Below are 26,213 nucleotides of genomic sequence, written 5' to 3'. Positions count from 1 at the left end.
CGCCAAGGTTTTCATCAGTCATGGCCCTCATTCTGCATCGTAGTACGTGAGGGAGATGTGAAACGAAGAGTTGCATGCTCGAATGGGGGAATTCACGTATATGGCTACGGTGCCTTTTGTATGGCTATATGTTTTCCATCTCTCGTCTTGCTTCAGGGAAGGCACTTCTTTTGAGATTCACAAAAAGGTAACCTAGAGAAACAGGAGCTGTCATCTGGGAAAGTTCTATAGCCAAATGATTTATTATTTTGGCAATTTTCCACAGTTTTCCTCTTCCATGATCAATATTTATAGAATTTTGCCTGTGTAAGGTTAATTACACATGAATGTGTACATGTAGATGTGAATGTGTATATATAAATACATATATGTATATATCTTGGTGTGTAAATTTTTTCCCAAGATTGTGATAAACTAAGTTGATAGAGAATTAGGTGCTTTGGGGAAAAGTCTGTTCGATGTGTCTAGGTAATGTAGCCAATTGTTCTCAGTTATGTGTGTTCTTTGTAGATGACTTTTTTTCTGATTTCCCCCCTCCGAATTTTAAAACAGCATGAATACAGTCAGCAAGTCTCTTATGATCTTCTGAGTGCTAGGAAAGTAATGTCAGGATTTCTGAGCTGCTAAACTCAGGAAAAAAATTGGACCATGCCTCTTGTATTGTCTTTTGAGCTCTTGCTTATCAGTTATCTGAGCTACTGATAATCACTAGGTAACAGAGAAGTTGTTGAAATGCATTTGGCTACTTACATTTGCTCATGGGTGCGTTTCTGATGTTTTGGAATTGTCCTGCATCTCAAATAAATTCAGGCTACAGATGAGGATTGCCATTATCACCAGTATTGTCTATTATTGTTGTGGACATATTGGCCAAAGGAGTGGGATGTAAAATGAAGTGAGATACAAATACTGGAAAGAAGATAAACAACCCTCTATAGAAACAAAAAGGGGCAAAGAAATTGAATAGGTCATTCACCAGGGGAGAAAGAAAGTTCACCAACAAACATATGAAAAAATTTAATCTTATCAGCAATCAAGAAATAGCAGGGTAACTTTTCATCTGTCAAATCGCAAAGATGCTAAAGGTAACGATCACCATTGTTGAAAAGTATGTGTGGAAAGAGTCTCATACATAGCTACTGGGGATAAAAATTGGCAAAATGTTTCTGAAAGGCACTTTTAAAATATACATCAAAATTTTTTAAAAGTATTCATATTCATCACTGCCATAGTTCTACTTCTAGGAATTTAGTATAGGCAATATGTCTTTTCTTCTTTTGCAATGCCAATCCTTTTACTGATTAATGCAATGACTCCCTTTTTGGAAAAATGCTAATGTACAATCAAGTTTGCATTTAATTTCTTGGGTCATGTGGTGATTGCCAAACTCCAGCAAAATGACAGTACCCTATACTGCAATATAAATTTTGCACAACACCCCAGATACTGTTACTTTAAAAATTTTGAAGAATTCATAAAATAAAATCTGTGAAAGTCCATATTTAACATATTTCATGTTTAAAATTCTAAAAATAAAGCATAAAGTACAATCTTGCATTTATAAAAAACATAGCATAGCATACATTATCATTTTAATATACACCATTAGCCACTGCTTCTGATTTTCTCTTTGACTTCTGCCCCATCATAGCCCCTTCCTGCCCTGGTTAGCGCCCTGGAGTGAAGCTTTTAGGACAGATCTTTGGACCCCCCCGCTACTCTGGCCAGCACCTTGAAGTTGCAAATTTTGCCCTGTTCCCTCTTTCCTATGGAGGAGAAGAAGTATTGTAAAAGAATAAACAAAGGTCAGCCCAGGAAGGATTAACTCTCCTTTGCAACAGAGAGACTGTCTCCTTTGGGGGACCCTCCCACCAGGCAGTGTGCAGCCTTTCTTAAAATTTTTTTAGAGAGTTGGGACTGCAGTGAGGATTGGCCAGAGGATGTGGGTAGAACAAATCTTGGTAATAAAGAAGGATGAGTTCTGTTGATGGTGCTATTCCAAAAGGAACTCTTAAGTTAAGGGAGTCTCCATTAAGTTAGGTCAGTTAGGAGGGTTTTATGAATGACAGAAAATTGCTAGATGCTATAGCATGTGGCTTCAACTCATTTATCCACACTCAGGGAGACACTCTTTGAGTCATAAAATGGTAACTCCTGCTACCACATACAGAATGTATCGAGAAGTAATCTGCCACTTAAGGGATCACCCGGATTTTCCTGGGCACCCCAAAATAGCTAACCCAAAATATTTTTAAGTAACAGTATATATCATAAGGGGAGATTTTGATTTCATTACTTAGTATGAAGGCACTTGAGCAAAGAGGGAGTGGCTGAATACAGATGCCATCTTGATTCAAAGAAGTGATCTGAGAGGTACTTAAGAACTGGGCTCTGAAATCAAACTTCTCATGTGACCTCTGCCAAGTGCCTTAACCTCTCTGCGCCTTAGTTTTTCCTATATAAATTGAGAATGATAACAGTACTTATCTCCCAAGGCTATGTGAGAATTAGTGAATTCATATATTGGGTACATAAAACAGTGCCTGAGAGTTATCACTCCATAATATTAGGTACTATTATTATTTTTGTGTTTGGGATGAGACCGTAAATAAAATAATTAGAAATATTAAGTATTTTTAAAAAATTTAATTTTCTGGTGGCATAAAACTGAATATTGTCATTTTTAAAAATCTCATTTTGTTTTTATTCCTTTTTTTTTCCTAATCAGATCATCACTTAGTGCAGTATTGGCTTTAAATGAAGAGGATTGGGCTTTGTTTTGCTTTTATCTTATTGTGGGGTCAATAAGTCATCCATACCTGGCTGAGCTGGGGCTCAGAATTGATTAGTACAAAAATCACTTCTCTGCCTGCCCTCCCCTGGTGTCTGAGGGCTGCCGGTTTGGAACTGGAGCTCTGTGGAGAAGTTTGCTTTGGGCATGTTGGCCAGGAATGAAGTGGAGGAGGCTGGTGTGGTGTCTACTTGCAGTGCAGACCTTTGGCCTGGATTTCAGTTCCTTTTGCTAGAAGAGTGAGGGATTGATTCAAGAAAAATGGGGCCATACTGAGCACAAAATGTAGCTGTGTAGCTCCAAGTGAGCAAGAGTGTCCCAGAGCTGGGATAGAAGCCCTTTTCCCAGGTTGAGTCAAACTCTCCATGGTTCTGGAAGCCCATGGTGATGATAAGCTTTGTGGGGTTATAGGGGGATTTTCCTGGGCACCCCAAAATAACTAACCGTTCTTTAATTGGGAGCTCTTTTGCACCAATCAAGATGATAGGAGATCTTGCCACATTAATTTGGGCAATAGAAGCTGAGTTTGTTTTTTTATTGGGAGATTTAAGTCTCATATAAGGGCAATAGTGAGTAGACATTGAACTGTATGTCAGAGGTTTAAATTGATGAATTTCCTATACATTTTGAAAGCAAGATGGAATCATCAAGTTAAAATTTTTTTGTCCAAACCAAAATCTAACAAAGGATCAAATATTTTAGGGAGGTGACTCTGTTCGGAGCCATTCTTTGAATCTAAGCTTCTAGTTAGAAGTATAAACATCTCACTTGTCTTTTGCTTTTGGAGGATTATTGCGGGTAGTGGCAAGTTTAATTGGGTTAGAGAGAGTTTTTCATTACCTCAGGTTAAATTATGTTTTATTTTGTATTTTTCCTAAAAATTAAGGAGAAAAAATTAGAATTTATTTTCCATAAGATTTCACCAGGTCTATTAATTTTCCCATTATATACCTCTACAAGAAGAAGAGCTGGGGCATGTTTCCTTGGCCCACAAAGTGCACTTTCATCTCTTTCTCTTTCACTTGCACGTGCACACATCACACATTTCTAATTTGGTGATGTTAACTTTTCTGTTAGCATTCACACACAACAAGCTTTGCAGGGAAGGAATTTCAGGAAGTTGGGGGAGTGTGTTTGTCTGTGTATTAAGACTAAGGTTTGACTGGTGAAAAATTGTGGCCTCCCTCCCAGCTTGTTTATTTTTTTTCACTGAATCTGTTTGTTCGGTGAAAGGAATATATTGCCCTGCTGCAGTGTGGCTGCAGGGTGAGCGGGTTCTTTGCTGGAATCAGTAAAAAGCTCCAAAGGCCATTTTCTCCTTTAACCCCTGGATTGAATTGCCACCAGGCAGAGCAGAACGACTGTGGACAGAGACGGGCAATGTCAAGTTTGATTGGGCCGTTGGCACTTGAGGCAGGCAATGGAGGCCTTGCTGTCACAGAGGGAGCCTCCCCTGCCAATTCTGTGACTGCACAAATTCAAGGAACAAGGAACGTTCAATGACAGTACAAAGATTTGCCCCCCTTGACCTGAGACGGAGTCTGTGACTGACAGTAGGCTACGGGAGATGGCTAAGAAGAGCCAGTCCAAGAGGGAGAGTGCAGGGCAGGCAGGGAAGGCATCTCACCTTGGGCCTGAGACATTTGCTGTTTAACGGAAGTGTCCTTCCAGGTTCCGGAAACCCCTCATCATAGCTGGGGCCAGGAAAGGAAGGTTTTCGTATCATCTCACTTCCACCCCAAACTCCGGCCCCCACCTGTTTGTTTCTTGCACAGCCTATCCAGGAATACTGGTGCCCACTCGTTACCTTCTGAGCATGTTCACAGTTTTGTGAAAAGCACTGACCCAACAAAATAAGACATCAGTGCCAACTGAGGTAACAGAGGCCTGACGGTAGAGAAGCCTTGAACAAAGCAGGAGAACCCTAAACAAACTAAAACTACCACCAGCCTGTTCCTGTTCCTCTTAACCAATCAGTGAGGAAAATTAATTTTAAAACACCTTTAAATATCAGGTTGGCTATATTTCAGGTTTCCTTGATATCTTTATTTTCTCAGGATACCAGCCATTCATTTTATTAATTGAGATGATTAATGTTATTAATTACTATTATTACATTGTTATCTGTCATTCCCCATTACAAATAGACCAAGCGTCCAAAAGGAAATAAACTCCTCACATGAAACTAGCCTGAATTTTAAGAGTTTGAAAATAGTAATGCTGAGTATGTTATCATGCCATTAAAAAGCTGAAAGTTAAGGAGAGTTAACTGATTTTTTTATTCCTTTTCTATGGGCTCAGGCAGTGTGTCATATGCTGTTAATATGGTACCCGTACTAGGATTCTGGGAGTCTACACTCTAACATGGGCTGTTAGTGTGAATTCCCAGATATGGGCTGGTGATGGAGAGAGAGTGAGAACATGGAAACACACAGAAACTCATCAGAAGCATGTCGAGAGAGCTCAAAAAAGTCAAGATACAAAGACCCACATGGGACATCCAGTACTTTTATGGGGGAACGTATGCACCTTTTATAAAGAGACATTTCCTAAAACAATGAAAATAAAATTCTTCTAAAAAAGAGATCTGCTTTCCAGGCTTGGATCTGGAAGTCATGCTATCTGTATCTTTGCTTTATGTGTCTGAGATTTCTGGAGCCTAGAAAATCAGACCCATTTCAAAGGATACAGACTAGATGTTTTCCTTATTCTTCCCTTGCTGGCCACATAGACTTTCCTTCTGATGCCGTTCACAGGTCTCCTCCTCCAGTTGCCTTGTTGAGTTTTCTGCTTACCTGGGCTGATGGTCTCCATGGCTCTTTGTTCCTCTGCCGAGCCAACCAGAGGGAAGCAATTTGGAGTCTGTCTACTGGGCAGTGATCATAACTTTGCACTGCTGGATTACTCTACTGTGACAGCAAATAAGACTCTTCTGGCTCCTGAGCAGGTGCTTCTTGAAAAATAACAGAAGAGCTTCTTGCTTTTCCTTAATCCATCAAGATTTGAAACCTTTGCTCCAGTGCAAGTACACTCTTACTAAAAATAATTGTACTTGTTGAAGTGGTCGTTCATCTCAAAAGATTCCCATGAGTCGGCTTCGTTCCTTATTCTTATTTTCCCAACACTGAAAGAGAAACTTCTTTATTTTTTCTTCTCTTAAGAATACACTCATTAGCAATGACTTTAACCAGACACTCTTCAAAGCTACAACATAAGCCTCTGTCCTTGCTCCTGTATTTCTAAATATTCGATATCACTCTCTTTTCTTACAAAGAAATCTAGTAGGAGAAGTCTTTAGGACTCTTTTCAGTGTGTTAATTCTACTATGGAGGTGAATAGTAGCAGTATTATCAGTCACAATATTTCCATGAGCGGAGCTGAATGGTTAAATAGCAAGAAAGTTATGGTTCCAAGGTGACTTTTAACTAACAATATAAACACATGATGGGGCTAGTCATTAAAAATTACTTTCACATCATGCATTGGGTTCTATTTGGAAACAGAAGGTAAATACAGTAAAGCTCTTGAGTGATTACAGATTTTGATTGTCAAAGGTGTTATTTGAACACACACACACACACACACACACACACACACACACACACACACACAGGTGCACCGGGACAATTAGAATAGTATTTGTCACTTATCACCGAAATAGGTTGATCCAATCAGCATAATGGGGTGATTTTGATCAAAAACAGATTCTTGGCTGCATGTATCTAAAAACTAAATTTAACCTTCAAGATTGTTTACTCAACTATGTATGCTTATAAGAATATTTTTATTTTCCATTTAAATTAGCACCGAGCTGGGTATTCATTGATCTTGTTTAGTTTTGTTCTACATTACCAATTCCCTTCCAAAAAGGTTATATCAGTTTGTACCCCAATCTACATGAGAGTGTCTGTTTCTCCATAGCCTTGTGAACACAATGTGTGCCATACTTTTTATTTTTACCAGTCTGGTAAGTGAGAAAGGCATCTCAGTGTAGTTTTAGTTAGCATTTCTCTAATTATGAGTAGATCTTTTAAGTAACAGTCAGTCAGGTAAGACATATTCTAGGGGTTTCATTCAGTTTTCTACAAAATGAATCAGTATTATAGTTGACTATACATTTTTAAGTTACACAGTGAATATTTCCATTGTACATTTAAACAGTTGCAAAGGATATAGTTTCCTTCTATTTAAAATACTGTAATTTTTCTTAATCTCAGGAAACAAACTGAGGGTTGCTGGAGTGGTGGGGGGTGGGAGGGATGGGTTTGGCTGGGTGATAGACACTGGGGAGGGTATGTGCTATGGTGAGCGCTGTGAATTGTGCAAGACTGTTGAATCACAGATCTGTACCTCTGAAACAAATAATGCAATATATGTTAAGAAAATAAAAAAGAAGAAGATAGCAGGAGGGGAAGAATGAAGGCGGGGAAATCAGAGGAGGAGAAGAACCATGAGAGGCGATGGACTCTGAAAAACAAACTGAGGGTTCTAGAGGGGAGGGGAGTGGGAGGATGGGTTAGCCTGGTGATGGGTATTAAAGAGGGCACGTTCTGCATGGAGCATTGAGTGTTATGCACAAACAATGAATCATGGAGCACTACATCAAAAACTAATGATGTAATATATGGTGATTAACATAACAATAAAAAATTAAAAAAATAAAATAAAATACTGTAATTTTATTTTTTAATTTTTAAAAGATTTTATTTATTTGAGAGACAGAGAGAGAGAGAGCATGAACGGGGGGGGGGGAGGGGAGGAGGGAGAGGGATGCTGAGCAGAGAGCCGGACATGGGGCTCCATTCTAGGACTGTGGGATCATGATCTGAGCTGAAGGCAGATGCTTCACAGACTGAGCCACCCAAGTGCCGCTAAAATACTGTAATTGTAAATAAAATTGCTACATGGCTCTTTAAATGTAGTCAGTATAATCTATGTACCAAACTAACATCTCTTTAAAAAAATATCATGAACATACTTTTTTTCAACTTATGCTAGTACACTTGTATGTCAGGCACTATTTTTTTCCAGTTTTATTGAGAAATAATTGACATACATCATTGTATAAGTTTAAGGCATATGGCCTGATGGTTTGATTTACATATATTGTGAAATGAGTACCACAGTAAGTATAGCTGGCACTCATTTTCTCACAGAGATACAATAAAAAGAAAAAGTAAAAAGAATTTTCTCCTTGTGATGAGAACTTACAGGATTTACTGTCTTAACAACCCTCCTGTATGTCACACAGCAATGTTAGTTATAGTCATCGTGTTGTACATTACATGCCTTATTTATCTTATAACCGGAAGTTCGTACTTTCTGACCACCATCCTTCAAATTACCCTCTGTCTCACCCCTGACTCTGGTAACCTCAAGTCTGATCTTTTTGTCTGTGAGTTGGTATTTTTTGTTTGTTTTTGGGGGGATTTTTGTTTGTTTTGTGTTTTTTTAGATTGCACATATAAGTGCGATCATACAGTATTTGTATTTCTCTGACACTTCACTTAGCGTTAATGCCTTCAAGGACCATCCCTGTTGTTGTAAATGGTAAGATTTCCCCAATTTTTTATGGCTGAATAATATATATGTATATATCACAACTTCTTTATCCATTCGTCAGTAGACACTTAGGTTGTTTCCATGTCTTGGCTATTGGGTCTTGGTAATGATATTTTGGATATGACACCTAAAAGATAAGCAACAAAAGAAAAAATAAGCAAGTGGGACCTCATCAAACTAAAAAGCTTCTGCACAGCAAAAGAAACCATCAAAAGGCAATCTATGAAATGGGGAAAAAATGTCAAACCATATGTCATTTGCATAACCATGTAAGGGGTTGATATCCAAAATATATAAGAACTCATATAACTCAATAGCAAAAACAAACAAACAACAACAACAAATAACCAATTAAAAAATGGGCAAAGGTCTTGAATAGACATTTCCCCAGAGAAGATCTACAAAAGGCCAACAGGTATATGAAAAGATGCCCAACATCACTAGTCATTAGGGAAATGTAAATTAAAACATAATGAGATACCACCTCATGCCTGTTAAAATGGCCATCATCAAGAAGATAAGAGATAACAAGTGGCATGGATGTGAAGAAAAGGAAACCCTTGTGTACTGTTGGTGGGATTGTAAATTGGTACAGCCACAGTATAGAAAACAGAATGGGGGATCCCAAAAAATTAAAAATAGAACTACCATGGGGCACCTGGGTGGCTCAGTCGGTTAAATGTCTGACTCTTGATCTCAGCCCAGGTCTTGATCTCAGGGTAGTAAGTTCAAGCCCCAAGTCCTAAAAAAAAAAAAAAAAAAAAAAATGAAACTACCATGTAATCCAGCAATTCCACCTCTGCGAATATATCTAAAAAAAATGAAAACACTAACTGGAAAAGATATCCATACCCCCATGTCCGCAGCAGCATTACTTATAATAGCTCTTCTTTAACCATCATCAATTCTGCAGCATTTCTCTTCCTTCCTGGTCTCTTATAGTCCTTCTATCCCCTCCTGCAGCCCTTGCAACCCCACCAAATGTCATCCTAAAATAATATCAGGGTCTGCTTCAAAGGCTGTTGATCACCCTATGAGATTACACAGAGGATTGGATGTTCAGATCAGAAATTTCATCCAGTACCAACTTTACTAATAATTTCAAGGAAACAGCACAAGCAAAACAAGGTGAGATCTGGGACCGTCAGTGAGTCTCTTTCAGTCCCTTCTTGCTGCACCAAAGATGGTCTAGCCCAGATAACAGAAGATACCTAATACTGTATGTGGTTATAGTACTTATATGGAGGAGAGCCCTTTAAACCTTGAGACATTTCCATTTTATACTTAGTTATGTAGCTTAAGAGACATTTTCCTGGAAGCCATGTGCTGTAACTCTACAGATTTCAGGTTTGTTTACCACGAACAATTCTAGGCAAACAGGTACACCCTGCCAAAAGCATTCCATAGATAAGGACTTGCCTGCTAGCAAACCACACGAGGTCTGTCATTAACAAGCCCACGAGGAGATTAAACCAGACCATTTCTTTCTCTTCTCGGGTCACTCTCCCTTTCCCCCATAAAGGGAGAGAATGGATTTCAGAATGTTGTTTAATCATTTATTCCCCATCCTGTCGTATTTCTTCTGCAAGGAAAATATGTAAATAATGGAAATTTTCAAAAAATTATTTTTTGACCATATGTCTTTAAATTTAAATATCTTCTGGTTTGAGTTATCCATACAATTAATATGCATATGCATTGATCAGAACAGCATAAATGTATTACAAATTTTGATAAGTAATTATAAATAAAAGATAGCTTTATTAGAAAAACAACTCTTAATAAGATGGATGAGATGACTTTTGTAATTGATATTTTTATTGGGATAATTGATTCACATGCAGTTGTTAAGAAATAATCCAGGGGCGCCTGGGTGGCTCACTCAGTTAATGGTCTGCCTTCGGCTCAGGTCGTGATCCTGGAGTCCTGGGATCGGGCCCCGTATCGGGCTGGGAGCCTGCTTCTCCCTCTCCCTCTGCGGCTCCCCCTGCTTGTGCTCTCTCTCTCTGTCAAATAAATAAAAAAAGACAGAGAGAGAGAGCACAAGCAGGGCAAGCAGCAGGCAGAGGGAGGAGTAGGCTCCCTGCTGAGTAAGGAGCCCAATGTGGACCTCAATCCCTGGACTCTGGGAGTATGACCTGAGCTGAAGTTACCCAGGCACCCAGGCATCCCTAAATAAAATTTTTTTTTTTTTTTTTAAAGAAAGAATCCAGAGAGTTCCCCAACACTTTACCCACTTTTCTCCAATGGTAACACTTTGCAAAACTGTCATGTAATACCTCAGTCATACTCCACTCATCTTTTTCAGCTTTTCCAAGTTTTACTCATGATGAGCGTGTATTTAGTTCTATGCAACTTTTGCATGAGTGTAGGCAGGTTTCCAGCCCTGCAGTGAAGATTCTAAACACATCCCTCACAACAGTGAGTCCTCATGTTGCTCTGTTTTAACCTCACCCTCACGCCACCCCTGACCCCGGCAATCACCAATCTGTTCCCCATCTCTAAAGTGATATACATATGGAATCCTACAGTATGTCACTTTTCGGGATTGTTTATTTTCACCCAGCAGAAGTCCCTGGAGATCCATCTGGGTTGTTGCAGGTATATTTCCATAGTTCATTCCATGGTAGAGCTGTGCCATAGTTTACTTAACCATTTGCCTGTCGAAAGACATCTGGACCGATTCCATTTCTTGGCTATTGCCAGTAAAGCTTCTGTGAACATTCGTGTAGAGGTTTTGTCTGAACAAGTGTTCATTTCTCTGGAATACATAGTAATTCCATGTTTTGTTCACCTCAGTGTACCTCTCTTGTTGCCAACCTTCACTGGCCTTTGATTAAGAGCTCAAGACTTACAGCCCAGAGATTGGTGTGTTTATTTTATTACCTCCAACCAAATGTTGTCTGGATATGATTCTTTCTAAATGTTTAATGCCTTCTCTGGTCCATTTCTAACGAATTGTGCATGAAGCAAAATGAATTGGTAAAGTGCTACAAGGACTAAACTTGGTGACATTTTTCACCTGCCGCCGTGCTTGTCCCTTGAATCCATTTGTCAGGATAACTCTCAAGCAGTGTGCTCCATATTGATTTATCATTTCGAGAATCTTCTCATTGTGAACATTTTGGGGCCTTGCAGAGCTCTGCTGAATGTCTATCCCTCTCCAGGATACTCCCCTGAATTGAAAGCAGAAGGAGAGATATCAAACTTGTCATGAAATTAATTGCTCTTGTCCTACTGAGGGACAGATTTGACCATCCTTGAGCCAGCTCACCAGAAGGGGCCCGAGGAGGGGATGTATGTTTCAATGTGGTATCACTTTTATTAAGTGACTTTGTCTTCTGGGGCACACTTCAGTGCCTTCCAGATAAATCGCTTCTGTCTTTGACAGTGACAATGACAATATTTCCAACTTCACACATCCAAGAGCCAATTGACAGGACAAATTGAGCATTGGTACTGCTTGATAAGCTCAAGATGGGGCACAGCGTCTCAAATCACTCTACGTCATTGGAACGAAGATATAGTAATAATGAATCACAGAGACAAATCTATCACTTAAACACCTAATTGTGAGACAGAAGCTCTATTTAACAGCCGAAGCAATGTTCGTCTCTTTATTAGAGTGCAAAAATAGTACTTAATTATTTTTTGATGTTGGGTCTTAGTAAATTTGCTTTTTCCCCCCATGACGTACATTTACATAATAAAAGGAAACCATCTCCCAGTAAAATTTCTATTAATATTTTTATAGATTCTGTCAACGTAACACATGCAAATATTTGGAAAGACTTGCTAAACAATAAGAAAAATATTCTTAATATTTATGACCTTAGGAAAGTTACTGAAATAAATAAATATTACTGAACAAAGGAATGTGCATAAATGTGCACCAGAGGATATGCACTTTGGAAAACCTAAATTTGTACTGCCAGCATTGTTGCTAAGAAGAAAATTAAGAGTAAGTCTGTGAGCCTTTCCAGGTCATCACCATCCCCTAGGGGATAACAAAAATGTGCTGTTTGAGCCAGGCTTACCTTAGGCTACCAGTCTCATCCTCTGCCTCTGGGTCAGCCGAATAAACCTGGCCAAACAGATATAAGACAAAGACTTCAAAGCATAGCCTTAAGGGAAATGGCCACAATTGCTCCTCCTCCCTGTCTAGCCAAAGGAGAGCTGGGTCTACTCCTGAAGAGGTCTGCCAAAAAACAGGCCCCAGAGTGTACCTAAGATTCACTTTGGAGAAGAAAATCCTCATTTTGATCCAGAATCATCTGGGCTTCTTAGGGATGACCCACAGAAGTCTGAAGGGCTGAGGAGTAGGACTCTGGGGGGTAACCAGAAGGGATTCCCAGGTCTGCTGAGAGCTGAGCCCTGGTCTCTCAGGCTGGCCTTTTGAGGCTCTCCTGCCTTTGTTGAGGGCTCTGTAAAGCCCTGCTCACCATGCGTGCGGCTCCCAGAGCAATTCCACATCACATGCTGTCTGGCTTGTTGGTATATATACCACCCACAAGGGCAAGGTTGGAGCCAACACAGCACATGCTTAATATTTGCTCTTTGGAATTGTTCTTTGAAGTAGGGATTGTTTGCTTTGTAAAACACCATTTCAAAGTTCTTTAGGAATAGGATATCTGAATATTAAGTATGCATTCTTGTCTCCTTCCTTCAATTATTGCTGCTAGCTGGCATCATTGTTTAAACCCCTGAGTTATGCAAACACATCTCAGGTTAAGGACAGTTTAACTGATTCCAAATTCCTTTTTGAATGTTAAACAAGCCCTGGCAGAGTGTCTGTCACCTTTCCATGTTCCTGATGGGTCTCAGTGTGGACAGTTGAAGAAGTGGCCAGAGAGAAGATAGATGACATAAGAATGAAAAGAAAAAAAATTTTAAAAAAGGGTCTAAATCCTCTTCAAGGAAGATTGGGGTAGAGGGAAGAATCTGGTCCTTGGGGTAGAAGCACTGTGTCCCACATCTTTTTTTTTTTCAGGGACCAGCTGTGTGATGTGCAACAAAGGGATGGTGTTAGGCAGGTATGAATGGCCCCATTGAGCACTGAAGACCGAGAATGTTGATGATACACCTTTGAATCATCAGGAATTTATTGCAATATAATTATCAATACTTTGGGTTTAAACACTGGGAACGCTTGTTATTTGGATCTCCAAAATGAAGAAAGGAGAAATCTAAGAAAAGTGGAATAGATACTGAGTAGCCTAAAACAATGCATCATTTTACTCCAATAATTCATTAAAGGCCAATCAGTTTGATGTGCCTGGAACGTCCTGAGAGTGAAGACATAGATGTCAAGGGAGGCCAAGAATCCCTTCTGTCCAGGGCAAGTATCAAGTCACCAATGGCGTTTTAGTTGCCAGGCCATTTTGTTTGGGAGGCAAAGTCTGCCTTGGTCATCTACCTCTATATCTTCCTAGTTCCTACTCGCCTTCCCTTCTCCCCTGATGCTCTTCCAAAGCCCCTCTCCTGCCTGGCCTTCCACCACGGCAACATCTCAGGAACCAAAACCACAGTGAAGGTAAAAATAATGAGCCTTCATGGAACACAGCTTGATCCAAGGAACGGACTCTAAATGGGGATTTTTTTTTTTTTTTTTTTGTCCCCTTTGTGCTGTATGAAAGACCTTTTTGAACCTAAGAAAAGTTTTCTGGATTCATTGAAAATGCTCACAGAGGCATGTGTGTGTTCTTCTCGCTAAAGCTAGCCTTGCCCATGTCAGGTTTAGTCCTGTAAACTTTGTCTGTGTACTGACAACATAAGCCCCACAAGAGGGCAGAGAGTTATATTGATTCTGTTCACTAATATACCTAGTTCCTAGTAGGTTCTCAATACATACTTATCAAATGAATGTGCCTTTAAGAAATTTAATTTTCAAAAAAAATTTAATTTTCAAGCCCAAAGCTTATTACTTTATTTTCTTTTCACAATGACTTCATAGGTTTTCCTGTGAACAGCATTTATTCTTTAATACTTCCTTCATGGCTTACAACTTGTAATACAGTTTCAAGGTCATGATTAGCATTATGTCTGTCTTTGCATTGGGGATTGTTAGGAACTCGTTATGTGGATCCATCCCCACTCTTCAGAGTGTCTAGTGGTTGCTTGCTTCGCTGCAGCCAGCAAGGAAGGAGACAATTCAAGCTGGGATTGTGAATCTCAATGTTCTGTCCCATTTTTCCACAAAGTGCAGTAGGAATTCATATCAGAGGAGAAGAGTTTGACTCTGCTGTTGACTCAGGATTGGCTCTTCTTTTTCTTATCTTCTGCCTTACAACCCAAAGGCTATTAGGATTCCCAGTCAAGTATTCTCCTTCTTGAGTTCATATCATGTTATTTTATGTCAGCTGAGGACAGGAAGTCTCCTACAGACAATGAAAGAACACCAAGGATTTTTATATCCCAAGAAAGGCCTCTGGAGAAGCTTTGATCGGGATGTGCCATCCTGTAGAAACCTCACAGTAAACTGAACCAAAGCTGGGCTCGTGTGGTTGTGCAGTTGGGTTTGTCCAGCTTGGAAGGTCTAAGATCTCCAGGAAGCCAGGTGCTTGGATTCTTACGTGATCATCTATTCTATCCCACCTCTTTATTTTGGGGCCCCCGTCATTAGCCTCGCCATCCCACTATCTGGTCTAGGATAAGATGGGTCAGGGTCCTAAACAAGGGGTTTTCAGGCCAGAATGAAATATTGACTGGCACCGAGAGGAAGGGATGGTGCTAGCTTGGTTGGCCAGAAGGCTCCATGTCAGGCAACCAGAGTTTGTTTTGCCACAGATGAAGAAAGAATGGTGATTCATGAATGGAGAGCTGGCTGAGCTGTTGGAAAAGTCCTGGATGGGAAGGAGAGCTTCTGAGGACACTAGTCTCTCCTGACTGACACTGGGATTGTGGCAGGCGCTCTGGTGGGCCCCTCAGCTCCATGGCCTCTATGGATTTTCACACGTCGTGAATATTCTCCAATAGTTTTTTCAGTCGGGATTGGGCAAAGCCCATTCACACACATTGCAGCCGTCTGTGTCTGAGGCATCGGTGTATGCCATTGAATGACACATGGGGAAAAACTTTCATTTTTTTGCTCTGCTTGTTTATTTCTCTCTGAATGATTCATTCTTAGTAAGTTTCTTGCCCAATGCCTGTTCCTGCAACCATAGAAAAGATGTTAGTATTTACTGCATATTTCCAACTGGTTGTTACTCCCCTGGAAGACTTCCCGTCATCTTCTGAGTCCCTTTGTTCCTACACCCTGGGAGGCGACAACTTAAAAAAAAAAAAAAATCTGTCTACCATTTTGGGCATTTAGTGACCAGTTTAGTGACTCAAGGTTTCTCGTCTATTCTGTGGCTCTGGAAGATTGCAGCCCATAAGGATGAGGCTCAGAAGGGACTTATTCATCTAGAAAACATTCACTTCTTTCATAGATGGGCAGGAATAACAAGATTCTGCTTCACCAGACCTGAAACGGTGTACACCTATTTTGGCAGCAGAACCCCCTGAAGCCGCCTTGCACATTGAGTCCTTTGTTTTTACTCCTAGGGAGGAAGTGCCCACAGAGGGGTGTGAACGAAAGTCTCCTGCACAAGGAAGATTGTGGCAAGAAGCGATCTCTCTCTATGGAGAGAGTAAATCCCTGCCACGGCGTCAATTTGGAAGGCTACAGAGATAACGCGCTGTATTTGGGGGTTTCTGTTTATTGACACACATAGATCCTGTGGCCTCCTGTCGGTAGAGGACATGGCTGAATGCGTAGCTTAACGAAGCTTTGGTATTTTGAGAGAGTTGATTTTGTTTTTTAAGTTTTTACTTTAAGTTTTCCCTTGAAAAACAGAGCCATAGGTATTTTTCTATTACACTTATATCAAAAATTAAAGAGAGAAATTAACATTTTTTTAATAAAGCCGGAAGAGTTGTTGTTTTTTCCAGTGATTTAGAGTCAGCAGTAAGGGTTAATGGCAGACTCTGGAGAACTTAGGGGAAGGTTAGTGAATGCACAGGCAGGTAGTAAATAATTGACTTATGAGGGGAAGTGCGCAAAGTGAGGATTCCAGAACACGGGCCATTATGGATGATAACAGGGCTGATTTAAAGGGGTCATTCTGAGGGGAAACTGTCTTGGTACATCATGTCATCATTTTACATTCCATTTTTAGGGAAACTCCATTCAGATCATTCTTTTTCCATGTCTCTTTAAGAAATGCCAACTTAGCATTGTTTCTTTGTATTTATGTGATCTCCTGGGATTTCTGACATCATCAACTCCACAAAGGCAACGAAACAGCGGTGTCATTGACTTCCCAAGGTTCACCCAGTGACATCAGTTTAGACCCTCTAGCTCATGTTTTATGTTGACTAGATCCTGTAGGAACCAGAGAACAGTTCATGACTGGGACTGCCTAGAAGGGTTTGGACAGAGTTAACTCATTTAACTGAAGAGGAGACTCAGCCAAGAGCCTTACCAAGGCCTGAGGTGAGCAGACCCTGGTCCTATCAAGCAGCAGGACTGGAGCTGCTTATCTATACAATCAGCCATTTTCTGGCATGTCAGGAGCATGTTTGCTAATTCTGTGCTTGTACAAAGAAGGGCTTGTCTGTCCGCTGCAGCTTCCGTAGTCTCCATGGAAAATCCCAATCGAGAGCCGACATAAATTGTGGAAGCCCCAGTGATCATTGGTGTACTTGGAAGCCCCTGTCAGTGTCACAGTGGAGAGGAGTCATCCCCTAATGCACTTTTAGCTCTCCTCCCTCTGCAGGCTGAGTAATACTTTGCAAGTTGAAGCTAACGGAATATTCGGGATTAGTACTGGTAGAACACGTTTATGCTTCTCTTTTCTCAGAAAGCTTTTGGAAAGATGCCAAAAGTCTGCAGTTCTGGGATTAAACAGTTTGTTTTCATTGATTTCATTTTAAGTAGATTATATTTTCTTGAGTTTTAGAAATCATATATTATAAACAGATATTAAATATATTAAATATATATATGTGTGTGTGTGTGTGTGTGTATAATTTTGTTATTTGTGCTCCATTTTACCTGGGAATTTTAGGAGGTTTCTGAGTCTTTCTGAAATTATACAACAAGGAATAAAATTGTAAAGAAAGGCCTAGGCCCCTAATGGCGTGGAGAAGAGTGTCATTTACGAAAGCACCCCACAAAAGAATGCTATCCACTGTTTGGGAGGACCCACTGCATTTAGGGTGCTCACAGAAATCCAAAATCTCTCGTACAGTCAAAAGATGGGGAAAATGAACAAGTGGCTCGTAAGTGGACTCCAACGGAAACAGCTCTCATCTAATAGGAAAGTGGCTTAGGAATTCAACAGGTATCTTTTTAGGATGTCTTTTCCATGCACTCTTCCTCACAAATCCTCAAAATGTACCTGAAAGCCCAGCACCTTGCAGGACAGAGTACGTGTCCTAGCGCCACCACCTGACCTAGGGGTCTTACCTTGGAAAATGGGCTAGCGGTAATCATAGTCCATCCTGATCCACGGATCCACAGGGTTGTCAACGAAGCTGGTAGACACAAAGTGCCTTTTGTCTAAAGTGTGACGCAAACATTAGGTACTACTTATTCAGCGTCTGTGTGGCTTGATTTGGCTGTGATATATATATAAATGACGGTTTAGGACCTCATGCTTGATGTGCAGTGTGCTATCCAGGTGACCTTGGTGAAACTGGGCCACTGAAAGGAGATTACTTTCATAATAAGTTTAATACCAAGAGGTTACATCTACGTTCTATGGTCCTACCTCAGAGCTTTAAAATTGTTTTTATATATGTCTACGTATTAAAAGTAGCTTTCGTTATTATTTTAGGAAGCTCTTCAGGCTACTCATCTCTGCCCCCTCCTTCTCTCAAGCACACTTCCAAAATAAAGCTTCATTTCCTTAAAATCTTCAATTTTCAAGTCATAAATATTTATAAGAGAGGAGTACATTTTTCCGAGTTACACATATTTACTACTATGAAATCGCTTTCATTTGGAGTGAATTATCTACAACTTCTAATAAAGTTCTTTAAGCTCATCCCTTAATTATATCATGTTAGAAGGCGTTGGCTGGATAACTTTTTTAAAAAGTGTGTGTGTGTGTGTGTGTGTGTGTGTGTATGTGAGATTAGAGCAAATTGAAGGAGATTTCCTCTCTCTGAAGGCTGTTTCTATCAAATATAAGTATGATTATTTCTAGTTTCAGCGGCTAGTAAGAAAGAATGCACTTTCACTTCAAGCACTGAAGCTAGTTTCCCCATTTTTTTTTGCATTTCTGAAAGTAAAGATGTCCTAGAAAGGAATGAGGTATTGCGACATAGTACCACTTGGATGAACCTTGAAAACATTATGCTCAGTGAAAGAAGCCAGATGCAAAGGGTCGCATATTATGTGAAAATCTAGAATAGTAAATCCATACAGACAGAAAACAGATTGGAGTTTGCAGGGGCTTGGGGGGGGGGACGATAGAGAGTGACAGCTTCATGGGTGTGATGTCACCCTTGGGGGAGGGGGGGACGATAGAGAGTGATAGCTTCATGGGTGTGATGTCACCCTTGGGGGAGGGGGGACGATAGAGAGTGACAGCTTCATGGGTGTGAGGTCACCCTTGGGGGGGGCGACGATAGAGAGTGACAGCTTCATGGGTGTGATGTCACCCTTGGGGGAGGGGGGACGATAGAGAGTGACAGCTTCATGGGTGTGATGTCACCCTTGGGGGAGGGGGGACGATAGAGAGTGACAGCTTCATGGGTGTGATGTCACCCTTGGGGGAGGGGGGGACGATAGAGAGTGACAGCTTCATGGGTGTGATGTCACCCTTGGGGGGACGATAGAGAGTGACAGCTTCATGGGTGTGATGTCACCCTTGGGGGAGGGGGGACGATAGAGAGTGACAGCTTCATGGGTCTGATGTCACCCTTGGAGGTGGTGAAAATATTTTGGAACTGGACAGATCTGATAGTTGTACAACATTTTGACTACTCAATGCCACTGAATCACACATTTTAAGATGGGTAATTTTATGTGATGTGAATTTCACCTCAATAAAAGAGTAATAAAGCTGTTAAAAAAGAATAAAGGTATCATAAAGTACTCTATACAGAAAGCACATTTGCAGCAAGTATATAAATCAAGAACTCTTTATTGTACATTTACTCCAACCCAGAGTGACAGGAGCCATCCAACCTGTGGCTCTCCTTGAGGGGGTGTCTGTCTGTGTCATTTCCCCCTTCCATCTCCTGCCACGTGTTGTCAGTCCCATCTCTGTAATGTCATCCCCATCAGGCTCCGTCTGTCCTTTCCTGTCACCTGCACGAACTCCACTCCCGATCCGGGCCCTCTTGCCTCCTGGTTGTGCTGTTTGAGCATTCTGCTACTGCCCAGCCCTTCCCATCTACTCTTCCTGGCATCGGGCAAGTCTTCCAAGTTCACAACCGTGCTCAGACCCAGACACTTCTGGGACTGTAGACCTTCCATGGCATTCCCTCCAGAGCAGGGATGTCCCTGCTCCCTGGACTGCATGCAGGGCTGTCTTCCAAAGTTTAGCCTGCTTTCATCCCGTGGCAGCTTACCTCCTGTGTCTTCTCCAGGGCTGCCCTCTGCAGAGGAGGGCTTTCCCCACTGCAATCCCTTTCCTTTCTGCTGCCTCCTCTCACTACCTTCACGTGCTTCTCCTCCCTGGCGTTTGAGAACCCATGTCTTGAAATCCAGTGACTCTCTCCCCTGAGGCCTTCCATCAGCAGGACACCATCACTCCCTCCTCCGAATCCTCAGGGTACTTTGCCTGTATCCCTCGCCTGCCCTTTTCACGGTCTGCCTTATTAATTACGGTAGAGGGTTAGCGGTTCGCCCAGAACCACCCACCTTGTGAACTGTGGAACTAGGATGTAAATCTTGACTTTGTCGGCTTCCAAGACTGTGCTGTGAGCAAATACCAATGACCTCCATCCTATTGATTTTGGACCTCTCCATCTCCCCCCTCCTCCTTCTCCATCCCCCTTGGCACTTCGCCATTGTGCATAATAGGTTCCTGATAAGTATTCCTAGAATGTGCAGCACTGTGCTTCTTTACAAAGAAGTTATTTTTTTAAGGGGCTGTCCAATTAACTCTTGTTTAAGGGATAAACAAACTGTGAAAAAATGCAATAGTACTTAACTTCTGTGTTCTACATCTTTTTGTATGTGGCCTTTATAGCCCCACTAAACACAGACATTGATTGGAATCATCGTACCCAAATCTCCTTTCTCATCATTTCATTGGACCTTTTTCTGATCTTGTCTTCCTCAAATTGACAGTATTTACATCTGTGTCACCAATTTTGAACCTAATTATATACTATTTCATGTTATTTCTTAAATGATTTCTTCAGTTTTATGCATTTCCATAATGCCAGTTGTCCAATGGTGTCAGCTCCATGCATTTTGATGACTGAAAAAAAAAAAAAAAAGAGAGAAAGAATGAAAATCCCTTCTTAGTATGATAATAAATGAGTGTTTTAAAAGACACTATTTGAGGGGCGCCTGGGTGGCTCAGTGGGTTAAGCCTCTGCCTTCAGCTCAGGTCATGATGGGGGGTGGGGTCCTGGGATCGAGCCCCACATCGGGCTCCCTGCTCTTTGGGAAGCCTGCTTCTCCCTCTCCCTCTGCCCCTTCCCCCTGCTCATGGGCATGTGCGTGCATTCTGTCTCTCAAATAAACAAATAAAATCCTAAAAAAAAAAAAAAGACACTATTTGAATCACTTGGAATTATTTGTCTTTGTTTTCGTACTGCCCATCTAGCTATTTGATAAGCCAGCATTCCAGTCTTAACCCATCTGTGGATCTTTCCTTTATTATCACTATAACCAGATGCCCATCAGTTTAAAACTTGTTTAGGCTAAAAAACAACTGTGCATTGCTATATTTAACAAATTATCTTGCTGGTGGTGGGGGAGTTGGGGAAAACAATCATGTTTTAAGCCATAATGTAAATAGAACAGTTTTTGTGTCCTTGGCATTTGCTAGAAGCAAAAGCTTAAGTGAAATCAAACACTGAGAGAATTGTAAAGAGATAAGGAGACAAGTTTAATAAAGATTTTTTTTTTTTTCAGATACGGCATCCTTTTGACTTCCTCCTGTCATTAAATTCTGCATGTGTTTGGTTGAAAGTAAAATTTAAATGGCTTTATGATTTTAAAGAAATGCCAAATTATGTAAAAAGATGATATTGTTACCCTAACTTGAATTTTAAAAAGGGGTAGGGAGAGGAGAGGGAGAGCAGGTCTCTAGAAATTAGGTTTTTTAAAAATCCAACGCTACTTAAGGCATTTCAATACCTTTACCAAGTGCTCAACTTGTGAGGGAGAAAAGGTAGAAATTCTGATGACAGTTTTTTGTTAGTTTGTTTGTTTCTTTGTTTGTTTGTTTTTTAAGGAGCTGGAAAGATGTCTCTCCACCTGCCCAGAGTGACAGTGTGACTGTCTGAGAACATCTAAGTGAACAACTAGAATGAAGAGCCTAATATTGACCTTTCCCTTTTTCTTCCTCTCTTCCCTCTGCAGGTTACCTATCTGGGTAAAGTCCCCACCACAGGCATGCAGTTTCTGTCAGGCTGCACAGAGAAACCAGTCATCGAGCTCTGGAAGAAGCACACGCTAGCCCGAGAAGATGTCTTTCCAGCCAATGCCCTTCTGGAAATCCGACCATTCCAAGTCTGGCTCCATCACCTCGACCACAAAGGTGAAGCCACGGTCCACATGGATACCTTCCAGGTGGCGCGCATTGCCTACTGCACCGCCGACCACAACGTGAGCCCCAACATCTTCGCCTGGGTTTACAGGGAGATCAACGATGACCTGTCCTACCAGATGGACTGCCACGCTGTAGAGTGTGAGAGCAAGCTCGAGGCCAAGAAGCTGGCCCATGCCATGATGGAGGCCTTCAAGAAGACTTTCCACAGTATGAAGAGTGATGGTCGGATCCATAGGAACAGCTCATCGGAAGAAGTTTCCCAGGAATTGGAATCCGATGATGGCTGAATGAACTTAGGACGCTTCAGCAAGGCAGCATTGGTCAAGGAATTCAAGATGATAGATGAATAAGCAATGATTCAAATTTGGGAAGAAAAGACTGCCAAACTATTGGCTGACCAAGCTTTTTAAATTTAGAAGAGCAATTCTAAATCTAAAGAAATGTATTATTAAAGTAATTACATTACATTGAAATCTGCTGCTGCTGTGACTGTGAGGAGGGTGGGCGTGCGGATGGGGAGGAAAGTTCTAGACTGTCTTCTCCCCCCCCCCATTTCCCCATGACTCCCTGTAGGAGACCTCCATGCCAGTTATCACCATGCTCAGGCAAATACACTGCGTCTGTTATTTGATGGACCATTCCAATTTGCCTTATGAAATCCAACAAGAATGTTAGATGCACTTATAGGATCCCTAGTCATGGGGAGGGGATATGGGGGGGGTGCAGGTGCGGAGGCCGCAGAGCTAAAGGGACACCTCAGGCTCATCCTGAGAGCCCCTCTCCCTGGCATGTTTCAGATTCTCTCCTCAGTAAGCAAATCAGCACAGCCTTTATTGAGCTTTACAACTAACAACCTGATAGTTGGCAGTTAATTCACAGTTAAAGATAATGCTTTTATTTACGTAAATATATCAAGCAGTACCCTCTTATTGTATTCACTTCATCTCTTTTCTTAGAATACTTGCAACTACTAATAGCTGCTTTCCTCATCCTTCCTCATCCACCCTCTTTCCCCTTCCAACCCAGCCAACGTCCCTAAGGGATGGATTCTCAGCATACACTGCGGGACACAAAAAGGGAAGAAAATAACCAAGCAGATGAAATAAACAATCAAAGTAGGAGTTCAAACAACCACCACAACCACAGAAACCTTGGAAAAAGGGAACGAGTTATCAGCAAGTGAGCAAACTCCATGTAGGCTGTCCTTTGATCAATTCTGATTTATGGTAACTTATTTAGTTGATGGTCCTGTCGAATCCTTCACGGCAAGCTTCAGATCTGATTGGGCATCACCAAGGAAGCCTTGCCCCCATCACTCAATATTGTACTCTAACAGGGAATGTGCTTTATACACCTGGCTTGTCTAGAGAAACTACAACCTAAAGGGAATTCTGACCCCGTTATCTTAAAATTGGTGATATCTTAGGGGCAGAGTTGCCGGTTTGTTCACTGTTTCTAATGAGAAATTCTCACTAAGAGGGCCTGAGATGTCTCAGTTTCATGGATCTTTAGATATCATCAACACAGAGTCAACACTGAATGAAATTGAAAGTGTTGGTTCAAATACGTACATTTAAGGCCAGGAGCAGATGGCTAGTTTTCCGGGTAATGTTGCTCCTTGACTGAAGTCTGTTTTTAATCCCCGTGATGTTAGGGACACTGGGGCACCTTACAGAAGCCTTAAATGAGAGCTCATCCAATCCAGAGAGTAATGGTGTCAGCGTTTTGGTCTGTGTATCTGCGTGTCCGTGTATGCGTTTGTGTGTGTGTACGTGTGCCCCCGTGTATGGGTCCAGTTTTAAGGCATGTAGAATGAGCATGGAGTCGTATTGAGAAGAACTCGCCTCTTGGAGATATTGCTTGCTGTTCTACAACACATGTAAACTATTCTATAGCATAAATGCATTCATTCTTTAATAAAAAATATGTTTGCATTAATAAAGCTGAGGACTTTCATACTTTATATGTCTTTCCTTTTTTAAGTAATGAAAACCTGAAGGACAGAATAGATCAAATTGAGTAAAGAGGGAATTCTTCCTAAAAAACATTCCTACTGGGTCATAAATAACCCATTCTTCCTTGATAGTGTTTAAATAAATCTTGTTTTATTTTCCAATGCCCAATTTATATTCAATTCAATGAGATGGTATCGTGTCAACCATTGAAATAGTTATTCAGTGTGGTGGACTTATTTCAGAGGAGAGTCTTCCGGAAAGTTTTGCCAGTGATCACTATTTATAAAATCTTGCATTTCATCTTGGGAGAACCTGTGCCGAGATCCTGGAAGGTAAACATGGAGTGATTCCTTCTGACAGCACTGGTTAAAAATGTTTCCTGCAGGCCATGATTTCTCAGAATGACCCCATTAATCTAGCAAGGCAGGTGGCCCTGGAGCCCATGCATCTTGAGCAGTGCGCTTCATGGACTCAGTAACCAACATATAGTCTCCTGAAGTGAAAATAATGAGAGCCTACTGAAGAGGGACACTCAGTTAAGAATTACCACCCATCTCCTCCCATTCAAATGGCATTTTCCCTCATTGACCTCTCCTCAATTTCAATTTCACTACCTTGCCCTTGAATAGGCTTCTAAGAAGGAGGGAAAAAAAGAGAGAGAGAAAGAGAAAGAACGAAGAAGAAAGAAAGAAAGAAAAAGAAAGAAAGAAAGAAGAAAGAAAGAAAGAAAGAAAGAAAGAAAGAAAGAAAGAAAGAAAGAAAGAAAGAAAGAAAGAAAAAGAAAAAGAAAGAGGAAAGCAAGAAAGGATAGACCCAGCCAGCACATATTTCAAAGCAACGCCATTTTCCTCTCACAGTAAAAGTTAAATCCCAAGTTCACATATGATTATTTATCGCAGAAAGCGTTTGCTGGTATTTTTTTCGGGGTACTGAGTGTGACATTCTAAGTAATTGGCTCTGATAATATTGCCATGAGCTTTTGCTTAAGATGATTAGTAAGAAATTTAAAGATAAATACACAACCACATCTTTCAAATGGCTAATGAAGTCTTTGGGGACAGCCAGTATTAATTCCCCTCAGAGGGGTGATTCAGACTTGCATTTTTTTTTTTAATGCTTTCTTTTCTCCCTTTCTGCACTGTATGTTCCATACTGGTGGTCACAAAGCACTTTCATGTATGTTAACTCATATGTCTCCCCAGAAGGTTTGGCAGTTACTTTAGAGATAAACTCAGATTCAGAGAGATCACGTAACTTGGCTAAGGCAGCACAGCTAGGATGTGTTTGATGGAGACTTTGAACCTTCTGACTTCTGGTCCAGGGCTGTTGTTCTGTTTAGGCAAGATCCACCCCTTTGGGATTTTTTATTTGCATTCTCCTTAAATCCTCTAGCTTATTTTATTTTATATTAAGATTTTATTTATTTATTTGAGAGAGAGAGCGAGGGGAGGGGCAGAGGGAGAGGGAGAGAATCTCAAGCAGACTCCGTGCTGCGCATGGAGCCCGATGCGGGGCTCCATCTCACGGCCTTGAGATCATGACCTGAGCCGAAATCAAGAGTCTGACCCATAACTGACTGAGCCACCCAGGCGCCCCTCCTCTAGCTTATTTCAAATTAGCATTCTACACCACTATAAATAAACATCCTTTGCTATTTGTTTTCAAGTACTTTTGATAGCAATAGAAAACATTTTAAAAACAGAGGCCCAGGAAGTTTTATTTGAGCACAAATAACATAATATGAGATTTTACTTAAGTATTTTATTGGCTGTGGTCAATGGACAAAATATTCTTTTCACCCCTACAGAACCAAGATACATGGTTTATTTTGTGTTTCTCGGGACGTTAAAATTCTCAGTCACATCCTTCTGCTACAGGGTTCTAGAGCACAGTGTAATTTTCTCTTCAGTCATTCCCTGCATTTTTAATTCTGTCTTTATTTGTATGATTATGTAAGTATATATATATGTGTGTGTGTGTGTGTGTGTGTGTGTGTGTGTGTGTATCATATAAGTATCTGTTTAAGCCTCTGGGGTGTTAAGTGTCATTAAGATGGGGATTTTGTCCCTTTAGTTCACATTTCATCTCTAGTCATAGATTACAGAATTCTTGTTTTACACTTGTTTCTGTTTATTTCTGTTGCTGAAAACAAAAAGGATGGGTATTAGGGGAAAGCATTTT

The 26,213-nt window shown here is 40.9% G+C and overlaps 1 protein-coding gene across 2 annotated transcripts in view; it reads left to right on the top strand.

Moving 5' to 3' along the window:
* Window positions 1-24,040, top strand: part of PID1 (phosphotyrosine interaction domain containing 1) — a 220,904-nt gene extending 196,864 nt beyond the window's left edge. For both annotated transcript variants that reach the window (XM_036071530.2, XM_036071532.2), the window contains exon 3: window positions 21,888-24,040. In XM_036071530.2, coding sequence (XP_035927423.1) covers window positions 21,888-22,364 — 477 coding nt within the window. In that variant the 3' untranslated portion in view covers window positions 22,365-24,040. The remainder of the gene's footprint in view (window positions 1-21,887) is intronic.
* Window positions 24,041-26,213: the final 2,173 nt, after the last annotated feature.

The sequence above is a fragment of the Halichoerus grypus genome, chromosome 4 (genome assembly GCF_964656455.1).
Source record: "Halichoerus grypus chromosome 4, mHalGry1.hap1.1, whole genome shotgun sequence".
In the NCBI taxonomy this organism is placed as follows: domain Eukaryota; kingdom Metazoa; phylum Chordata; class Mammalia; order Carnivora; family Phocidae; genus Halichoerus; species Halichoerus grypus.
The sequence above is the reverse complement of the archived record's forward strand: the minus strand, read 5'-3'. Positions and strand labels throughout refer to the sequence as shown.